The 11521-nt window shown below is 36.3% G+C and overlaps 1 protein-coding gene across 1 annotated transcript; it reads right to left on the reverse strand.

Moving 5' to 3' along the window:
• Positions 1–1194: 1194 nt before the first annotated feature.
• LOC143036660 (CUB domain-containing protein 2-like) lies at positions 1195–3374 on the reverse strand. Its single transcript, XM_076204216.1, has 6 exons — positions 3339–3374; positions 2828–2887; positions 2081–2185; positions 1889–1976; positions 1420–1560; positions 1195–1211 (listed from the first exon to the last, which is right to left on the reverse strand). The coding sequence occupies exons 1-6, from the start codon at positions 3372–3374 to the stop codon at positions 1195–1197; spliced, it is 447 nt and encodes a 148-aa protein (XP_076060331.1).
• Between the last annotated feature and the right edge of the window lie 8147 nt (positions 3375–11521).

An 11521-nucleotide genomic window follows, 5' to 3' on the forward strand; every position in this document is an offset into this window, starting at 1 on the left:
AAATGTATAAAAAAAAATTGAAAGAATACAAAGAGCAATTACAAAATTGGCACCAACACTCTCAAAACTATCATATGAAGAGAGACTAGAAAAACTTGAACTACAGACACTAGAGCAAAGAAGAGAGAGAGGAGATTTGATAGCTATTTACAGAATCATGAAAGGCATAGAAATTACTGATAGAGAGAATCTGATAAAATGGGATGACAGAAATACAAGAGGACACGGAAAGAAAATAAAAAAAGACAGCTATAGAAGAGATTTGAAAAAGAACAGCTTTCCTCACAGAGTAATAGACAGTTGGAACAAGTTAGATGAGAAAGTGGTGTGTGCAAAAACAATACATGAATTTAAAAATAGTTTAGATAAAACGAGATATGAAGACGGGACCCCACGAGCATAGCTCCCCTTCCCGTAAAATACAACTAGGTAAATACAACTAGGTAAAATACACACACACACACACTCTGTGGAACAAGATGGATGAAAATATCATCCAGGCCAACACCGTCAATGAGCTTAATGCAACGTTTGATGAGTGGAGGCAAACAGACAGGACCCTATGGGCATAACTTCTACCCCGTCTGCTATAATTATGTAAACAACCTCCACAAATGGGAATTTACCAATCGTATATATATGCTGGCTCCTAATCATCATGGTCGAGGTGATTACACTGCTATCAGACTTCATCCCCAACCACAGCCATTCCAACATAGCGAAAACCTCGCATGCAGCACTTGTTACCGTACATACATACAACCTTACCAAGTCAGATTAAACCAACGTGGTGAGATACAGAGGCTGTATAGTACCTCATGGGATAAGCCGGTCCTACGGTGGACCATTATGGGTGACCTACAACAACTACAATGAATGTCCAATGGGTCCTCACTGCTCCAACCAAAGCATAAGAACATAAGAATAGCGGAGACTGCAAGATACCGTAAGGCCTACACTAGCCAGTTCCATGTCCCTTGCCACCTGTCATCCCTATCCATAAAGTTATCTCATCTTCTCTTAAAACAACCAGTTGTTTCAGCACTCACTACAAAATTACTAAGTCTACACTATTCGTTAACCATTTTGTTGGTAAACCAGTTCTTGCCTATTTCCTTGAACCTAAATTTGGCCAATTTAAATCCTTTACTACGTGTCCTGCCCTGCTGTCCTAATATGATGACATTGCCTGCATCACACTTGTGAAAACCCTTGAACATTTGAATACCTCTGTTAGATCACCCCGCACTCTTTGTCTTTCCAGTGACTGTAAGTTAAGTTAGTAAATAACACTGCTCTACAGTGGATACGGTTTTGGAGAGTTATGATGATGAGGTAAACAAACACAATCACAAACACGAGGTAAACACAGACAAAACACAAGACATAAGGATAAGGTAAACACAAACAAAAACTCACCTTTCTTCCTCCATATTTTACAGACGAATCCCTTCTTAACAAGTCCGTTGTTGTTGGATCTGAAAATGAGTTTAGGGTTCTTCCGCGTCGTTAGGAAGTACTTGGGCCCCTTCTTGCCACAAAACCGCTTCTTCTTCTTGCCTGGGAAAAAGAAGAAAAAGTACAAAATAAATATATAAAAAAAGAGGACAAAAGAAAATATGATAAAAATTCTTCATCTTACCTGGCGTGGAAAAAAAGAGCGATAAAGTACATTCATGAAAATATTACAATAAAAATAAATGTATAAGAATAGACGAATAAATAAATGTATAAAAGTAAATAAACAAACAAATAAAAGAGGATGGAGAGAGGATGTATCTTCTTCCAAGTCCCCCGACTTTGTCGCCCCTTTTCTACACAAAGGAAAACTCGGCTACAGTAGCCTTGTCCCCCGACCGTTTTATGATGTTTTGGGACGCCGACTCACCGTCAGCAATCATGAGGTAATCCTTATAGCATTTCCTGTCGTACTCTACATCGAAGAAGATGCAGTGAATGATCAGAGGTGATTTAGTCTGAAATTAATAATAATAATAATGATAATAATAATATTGATAAATAGTAATAATATATTCAGGGTCAACTACAGGTAAACTAAGGGTCAAATCTACCCGATTACCTTTGTCTTCCATCGACACTTAATTCTCTTCGGGTAGTTCCTCGGGTAGAGAGGACTTTTGAAAGTCACGCCTTGGGTCTTTAGCTTCAGCATACCACCACATCGCTGGGAGGAGGATATGGGAAAACTTTATAAATCGATGTAGCAAAAAATCTCTCTCTCTCTCTCTCTCTCTCTCTCTCTTTCCCTTTTACGATGGCACCCTAGAACAAGTTAAGCTTTCTAGTCTCTACTGAAATAATATATACATACATACACACAGCATACCTTTCTACATTGATGTATTGATTTATGGAACAAATTGGATAATAAATATAAGGCAAAGATTGATGAATGAAGTGAAAGAGACGGGACCCTATGAGCACAGCTCCATCCCCGTATATTACAATTAGGTACACATACACAAACACATACACAGGCACAATTTTTTTTTTCCACAGTCACAAAAGAAATGCTTTCTGACTCTAGTCAGTAGGGATACCAGTATGGTCCTAGATTGCATGTACTTTTTGCAGTCAATACTCCATTTGGGGGTTAAGGGGAGATTTAAATGGAGCGATGTCCTTACAATTCTTTTTCTTTGAATAGAATTTAATTTAAAAATATTAAAAAAAAAATCCTACCAAGTCATGAAATTATCATGAGAAAGAGTTGTATTTTAATATTTTCATCGAAGCCGAAAGTGAGTGAAGACAAATCCAGTTGAATACATTGATGATAATTTTGAGTTTTTGAAAGTAACATTACCTGAGATTTGACCAAAAGTTTTTTAAGTTCTTTAAAGACCTTGAGATATGAATCTTTTGACTGATATTGAAGAAATGGATAATCATCATTCTTATGGTTGTTTGTTTACTTGATATTTGTCCAAAAATCATTTTAAGTTCTCATAAGATTTTTAGATATCAATTAGGTACGCGCGAATCCACGCGCGGCGCCACTGTCGACCATGTACTGTTTACATCGCCATTTTTTGCGGCCCACCAGCTTTTGTTTAGCTTGGTTTGAATGCTTGCTGCGTTCAGCGCATGCGCAAGATATTCAAATTATCTTGTTGTTTTGCAAATTTATGCTCAATTCTTAAAATAGAAAAAAAAATTCAGCGATTTAAACGGAAATATGGTTATCAAACTTGGCAACATAGTATTCCGAGTAAAAATATTAAAATAAGGCATTACTATATATTATTTTAATTTATATAAACATGTTTATCAACTTTTTTTCTCCCGGAAATAAGAAACTTAGGATTTTTGATTACTTGATGTTTGAGCTTAGGGTCATCACATGTAGGCATATGGTCACGCGCGAAACCATGCGCGTCGCCGATATCGCCATCTTTTGCGCCCCGTTGGATTTTGATTTTTGTTTGGCTTAGTTTGAATGCTTGGAGCGTTCAGCACATCCGCAGGGTATTAAAATTATCTTGTTGTTAAGCAAGTTTATGCCCAGTTCTTCAAAATTTTATTCATTCTTGCCGGTTTCAACGCAATTTTTTTATATTAGCCTTGGCAAATTAGTTTTCCGAGTAAAAGTGTAAAGGCAAGAAACTAAATCATTTAATATTGAATGTAATAATGTTGTTTATTAGCCTCTATTCTACCGGATATGAGCAACTTTGAAATCGTTGGTAGTAGCGCAGTTGTGCAATCTAAGTTTCTTGAAGCTTAGATGCCTATTCGACATATTGTTGCCATGGCAACGTGATAGGTGTCAGTAAGAACGGTGTAAGAGGAAAGTTCTGCATTGTTTTTGACATGCTCAGGATATTTTTGGACCCATAAAACCTGTGCATGCCAAGTTGCATGTCAGTTGGGCCAGCGGTTTGGATTTTATTAATTATTTCTAAATTGACAACAGTTGCCATGGCAACGTGATAGATATTTGTAAGAATGGTGTCAGAAGAAGTTCCTGCAATGTTATTGATATGTTCAGGTGTTTTATTGACCCATAAAACCTAGAAATGCCAAGTTGCATGTCAGTTGGGCCAGGGGTTTGGATTTTATTTATGATAATCTGAAAATTGATAACTTCATGGTTGCCATGAAAAGGCAAATATGGTATGATGGAGATGTCTTGCATTGTTTTTGACATACTCATGTGATTTGTTGATCCTTAAAACCCAAGGATTCCGAATTTTAATAAAATTGGACCAGTCGTTTAGAGTTAACGTGTATTTCTTTACCGAAATCTTTACAAATGACCACCCTTAATTTTAACATTTTGCTATGGTGAAGTCTAGCCAAAAATACGGGCTAAAAAAATAATTAAAAAAATCGTATCTCACTTATTTTTTGAGCTATTTCAAAATTTTAAAAAACATTTTGTTTCTAATAAAAATGCCTTTCATATGCAACAATAATTTAAGAGTTAAAAAAAATGAAAATTTGAAAAAAAAAATGAAAATCAATAGTTTCCACTGAATTGAAGAAATGGAATGTTATGATTGTTTCTTCATTGCCAAATGGTTGTGTGTTTCTTTGCTTATTGTTTTATAATAGTTTTAACTTGACAAGTCTTTGTATGTGTTTTTCCATAATTAATTTAAAGTGGCAAATGTTGTAATTAGTTAGGGTGTCCTGCAGAGGTGCAAATAGTGAGGAATTGTCGTATGTTAGTAGAAAACTTTCATAGACGGGAATTGTTGTTTGTTAAAAAAAAATAAGACTCAGGAGGATTTGTCTTGCTTTGAGGTCAGGTAAGTATAGAAAAGATGGAGAGATCCATTTCGTTGCCTTTGGAAAGGATCCTGGTACTCTTTGGACCACCGAAACAAAGAAGAAAACGAAAATAGAAAGAAGAAGACACTTCTTGCCAATGAATACTGGCTTCTTTTCTTTATAAAAGTCTTCAACATTCCCGTCCGGTTCTGTATCATCAGCTAAATTATAGTTGGACGATATTCCTCATTGCCACTTCCTTCACTGACGCCGCCGCAGTCTTCCTGCCTGTAAACGAAGAGCTTCCTGACACACAGACCCTCCTCAGGAGCCTCATCTTCCCACTGCTTGTACTTGGAGCGCCGTCGAAGTCTCCGAAGATCCTCCAGAAGGTGTTCTGCTGCCTGCCGGACGCTAAGTCGAAGTCTGCTTTTGGTTGACACAGAAACTTGGGCTCTGCTGCCTCTGTTCTTCCTCGTCTGGAGAACATCATAGATTGCAGTACAAAAGTGCCACAGGTTCGAAGCTTCGCTACGGCCGGATTTGATTATTTGTAAAACCTCACTGCAACTAGAAATTTGTTCCATTTGCTCCATATGTACATACATATATATATGCATACATACGTGTTAAACACCATATGAGGACGGAGCCTTTATTTGTACAACGTTTCGCTTATTACAGTTTTTTCAAGTACTTCAAAAAGCTGTAATAAGCGAAACGTCGTACAAATAAAGGCTCCGTCCTCATATGGTGTTTAACTCGTCAGTCTTGTCGGCAACTGCTACTTTCATAAAAAACATATATACGTACACACATATACACATACATACATTACATATATGTATACATATATATGTGCACACACACACACACGGACACACACACACACGCACACACACACACACACACACACACACACACACACACACACACACACACACACACACACACACACACACACACACACACACACACACACACACACACACACACACACACACACAGAGGCGGGACAACACGAGCATAGCTCCCCTTCCCGCAAAATACAACTAGGTAAATACAACTAGGTAAATACACACTCTCTCTCTCTCTCTCTCTCTCTCTCTCTCTCTCTCTCTCTCTGCCTGTGTGTGTGTGTGTGTGATTGTATGTGTGTATGTATGTGTGTGTTTGTGTGTGTGTGTGCGGGTGTATGTGTGTGTGTGTGTGTATGTATGAGTGTGTGTATGTGTGTATGTATGTATGTATGTATGTATGTATGTATATATGTATGTATGTGTGTGTATGTGTGTATGTATGTATGCATGCATGTGTGTATGTACATATGTATGTATGAATGTATGTATGTATGTATGTATGTATGTATGTATGTATGTATGTATGTATATATGTATGTATGTATGTGAGCATAAATGCATGTACGTATTTATGAAGAATGTAAGCTAAATTGTCACAGGAGAAATGAAACTTGAAGGTAATAAGTAATTCCAAGTATTCACAAATGTCTTTGTTCCTCATCTGTAAATGCAATACACAAAAGTATTATTGTCTTCAAGTTTATCTTCTCCCGAGGTAGTTTTACATATACATCTTCTTATCTACTACTTCTATTTCTATTCGAATGTTCTTTGGTGTGATTTTCATCCTCTTCTCGTGCGTCTCGTGTTTATGTAATTCTGTTTCTTCACTCCAAATGGAGGGTGCTGATGAGTCCCAGGAGGATCATCGTCATGAGGATCAACCTTTGATCCATCCTCAAATGATCCTCCTCTCGTTGATCTCTTTGATTTTCAGGGAACTGGTGATCAGTATATCTTTGATCGCGATCAAAGTTCCTGTTAAGTTCAAACAGATCGACTATAGTACTCCAGTGTCACTTAACCTATGGCATTGGCACTGTCATTTCGAACTATCAGTAGACATTAACAGTTGGCCCTATCATTTGCCATTTATAATTGTCACTGCCAAATGGCACTGTTATTTGACATTGACGGTTGCCATATGTTAGCGTTGTCATTTGACACTGCCAGTTGCTTCTATTAGTCGGCGCTGTCATTTGACAGCATTCAGTTGGCACTGTAATTTGACAGTCAGTGGCGTCAGTGTTACATTTGGCACTGTCAGTGAAGTCAGTGCCACAATTGATGTTGTCAGTGATCTGAGTGCACTGTCAGTGACGTCAGTGTCACATTTGGTGCTGTCAGTGATCTCAGTGCCACCCGGGGAGGAATGCCAACGATCTCGCACCTCGTGGCGCCGAAAACCGGCGCCATCCATCACTCACCTGTCCAGCCCCCTTTCATTAATTTCTGAGGTTGAGGCGTCAAGGAGTGATCAGAGGCTTCACCTGTCTAGTAGGTGAATAAATTAATAACCTCATTGAACACCTGATGCTGGGGCCCATGGGATATTGACAGAGATTGAATGTGAGTACACATACACCAAGGACGCATGCCTTCATACACAAACATCACGAACATCACACACGTTACACATACACTCACATTAAATGTGTGTATGTATGCATGTATATATGTAAGTGTGTGTGTGTGTGTGTGTGTGTGTGTGTGTGTGTGTGTGTGTGTGTGCGTGTCTTGGTGTGTGTGTATATGTGTGTGTGTGGTTGTGTGTTTTGGTACGTATTTATCCACTCCCTCATTATAGATTTCTTTTAATATCGTCCACTTCTCTTCCACCTGTGTTTCTTCATTAAAGAAGTTTTCCCAACTCGCCTTTTTAGAAGAATGTTCTGAATTTCCCAAAACACCCTACATACACACACACACACATAATACATACACACACACACACATAAATACATATACACACACACACACATAAATACATATACACACACACACACACACACACACACACACATAAATACATATACACACACACACACATAAATACATATACACACACACACACACACACACACACACACACACACACAAAACTCTTGGCTCAGTTGGTAGAGTTCCCGGCTGCCTTTACGGAGGTCCGGGTTCGAATCCCGCACAGGGCCGAAATAATTTCAGTATCTATGCGCTGCGAGTTGTTATTCCAACTCTCGTGGTCAGGGAGTTGTGTTTGTGTGTGCGTAGGTAACATCATTACCCATAGATCGGTCATATACGAGCTCTGAGCTCTCTTCCGGAAGCTAGCTAGCAGGCCTATAAAATTCAGGTATGACAACGACGATAAGTCCATCAAGGAAACGTACCAGCTTAACAACGAGCTACAATTTGGTATTGGTTCTCTGTAAAATTAAGTATGGACGGCAGTTAGCAGTCGACTTAGTTCCTCGGGAGTAGATTAATTCCCAGGTTGGAGAATTTTATAGGCCCGCTAGGTCAGTTGATAGAGCGATAGCTCTGTGATTTCACGAATCTCGGATCGAATCCGGGGACGACAGTCGGAATTATTTGATCGAGATCACCGTCACTGGTGATTCTATATATATGTATATATATATATATATATATATATATATATATGTGTGTGTGTGTGTGTGTGTGTGTATATGTATGCATATATATAAATATATATATGTATATATGTATATATGTATATATAAATATATATATATATATATATATATATATATATATATATAGATATACAACACTGAATGGGTCCCAGTGATTAGAGATACATTTTATCAACCGCAATGCACTTTAATTCTAAGCCATCAACATCGGGAGACCCAATGGAGGCTGACATGCAGAAACTGAAATGCGGCACTGCTAAAGACTCGAACCAGGCAATCACATGACAAGTGCTGTAGTGACTTACCAACTACGCTATCAGGAGAGATATAAGCTGAGCGCAACTTTTCTTATATATTTGTATGCTCGAGTTACATACACATACACGAAATTTTGCGTTCAAATCATCTCCACTATGATAGTACAATTGGAAGTATGCGAACGCGGGAAAGTATTTGTACAACACTGAATGGGTCCCAGTGATTAGAGATACATTTTAACAACCGCAATGCACTTTAATTCTAAGCCATCAACATCGGGAGACCCAATGGAGGCCGACATGCAGAAATTGAAATGCGATACTGCCAAAGACTCGAACCAGGCAATCACATGACAAGTGCTGTAGTGACAACTACGCTATCAAGAGAGATATAAGTTGATCGCAACTTTTCTTATATACTTGTATGCTCGAGTTACATACACATACACGAAATTTTGCGTTCAACCCATCTCCACTATGATAGTACAATATGAAGTATAAGAACACACACACACACACACACATATATATATATATGTATATATATATATATATATATATATATATACATATATATATATATATACATACATATGTGTGTGTGTCTGTATGTATATATACAGTATACATATATATATATATGTATATATATATATATATACGTGTATCAAAAATAATCACAATAACGCGTGACGAAAAAATATTGCAGAAACCACAGGGAAATTAAAGTCGGAATACTGAACGTTTTCGTCTATTACGACATCCTCAGAGTACTAGAAAGAAGAAATAGAACACAATATTTATATAGAAGTAAGAAGACTGGGAGAGGTTATAGTCACATTAAACCTTCGGACATTATACATACATACACATTCAATTACACATAGAAATGTTAATGGTAATAATAATAAAAGTACATACACATTCATATACACATGGAAATAAGAAAGGTAATAGTAACACAAAAAAAAAAAAAATTAGGAAACTTGGTACTGCTAAATATCCTATGATTATAAAATTGTTTAACCAAAACACAAGATAATATTATCAAATTGTACAAAAAACAACAACACAATATTTAACAGAAATAAGAAAACTGGAAAGGTTATAGCCACATAAAACCTCCGGACGTTATACATACATACACACTCATATACACATAGAAATATTAATGGTAACAATAAATGAAAATAATACATACACATTCATATACACATAGAAATGATAAAAAAATACAAAAGAACAAAACTACAGTATGTGGCCGAAAGGTCCACAGGACATTTGGTACAATTAGGAAATTTGGTACTGTTTTACTATCCTATTAATTATAGAATTGTCTAGTTTAAATAAACCTAAACTCAAGTTAATATTATCATCAAGATTTTTCTTTATGAAACAGGATTCAATGATGTTCTTATCTAAAGCTGAATTACAATCAACAACTGTAGCTCCTGTTATATTGGCCAAACAGGTAAAGAATTAAATATTAGGATGAAACAACACAGGTACAGTATAAGGACGGGGCCAAATGTCCAGTGGAGTTTTTGTCCATGTTAGGGACACAAACCACAACATTGACTGGGACAACGTTAAGAAAATTGTTGATTGTAATTCAGCTTTAGGTAGGAACATCATTGAATCCTGTTTCATAAAGAAAAATTTTGATAATAATATTAACTTGAGTTTAGGTTTATTTAAACTAGACAATTCTATAATTAATAGGATAGTAAAACAGTACCAAATTTCCTAATTGTACCAAATGTCCTGTGGACCTTTCGGCCACATACTGTAGTTTTGTTCTTTTGTACTTTTTTATTATTATCATTTCTATGTGTATATGAATGTGTATGTATTTTTTTCATTTATTGTTACCATTAATATTTCTATGTGTATATGAGTGTGTATGTATGTATAACGTCCGGAGGTTTTATGTGACTATAACCTTTCCAGTTTTCTTATTTCTGTTAAATATTGTGTTTTTTTTTTGTACAATTTGATAATATTATCTTGTGTTTTGGTTAAACAATTTTATAATCATAGGATATTTAGCAGTACCAAGTTTCCTAATTGTACCAAATGTTCTATGGACCTTTCGGCCACGTGATTTTGCTCTTTTGATTTTTTTTTTTTTTTTACTATTACCTTTCTTATTTCCATGTGTATATGAATGTGTATGTACTTTTATTATTACCATTAACATTTCTATGTGTAATTGAATGTGTATGTATGTATAATGTCCGAAGGTTTTATTACTATAACCTCTCCCAGTTTTCTTACTTCTGTATAGATATTGTGTTCTGTTTTTTCTTTCTTGTACTCTGAGGATGTCGTAATAGACGAAAACGTTCAGTATTCCGACTTTAATTTCCCTGTGGTTTCTGCAATATATACATGTATGTATACATACAATACCAAAGGCATAGAAACCACTCCCACCCATTCCATTCCCTACATATTCCACTCCCCTCCACCCTCCTTCTTATCTTGGCATCTCCTGGATGATGAGTCATCCTTGCATTCTGTCCACTGCCCTGGGCCAGAGGCAGTGTCGCAAGACACAACACATCCACAGCAAAGCCACTTCATAAATTCGGCAACCCCCCTCTCCATCCCCTCATGCTGCGTCAAAAAAAAAAAAAAAACGAAAAAAAAAAAAATATATATATATATATATATGTATATATATATATATATATATATATATCATATATATATATAGTATATATATATATATATATATATATATATATATATATATGAAGTGGTTGGAAAGAGGAAAGATTGGAGTCTTATTCCGAGTTTTATTCCTGATTGGTTTCGCTAAAAGCTTTTTCAAAAGAATATTGCTACAGGACTAGAAGTGGCGCATATGTATGCGGTCATACCTTTCCGAGTGTAAAGGAACTCATATGTTACAGTGGCAGAGGAACTATTAAATAGTAATGGAAATTAATAATAAATCGATAACAATTTGGCAAGAAAAATTGTATTACTAGAAAAGAACATAGATAATAATGGCATGTTGCATGTT

This window comes from Oratosquilla oratoria, chromosome 21, assembly GCF_046742065.1.
Source record: "Oratosquilla oratoria isolate Oo_2021 chromosome 21, ASM4674206v1, whole genome shotgun sequence".
Lineage (NCBI taxonomy): Eukaryota > Metazoa > Arthropoda > Malacostraca > Stomatopoda > Squillidae > Oratosquilla > Oratosquilla oratoria.

Bases quoted from the DNA above. Each gene is read 5' to 3' on its own strand.
- LOC143036660 (XM_076204216.1), bottom strand. From the start codon at position 3,374: ATGCCTACATGTGATGACCCTAAGCTCAAACATCAA. The intron at 2,186-2,827 runs GTAATGTTACTT...TCCTCCTCCCAG, and splicing joins AACTTTTGGTCAAATCTCAG to CGATGTGGTGGTATGCTGAA. The intron at 1,561-1,888 runs GTGAGTCGGCGT...TCTTTTTCCCAG, and splicing joins TTACCTCATGATTGCTGACG to GCAAGAAGAAGAAGCGGTTT.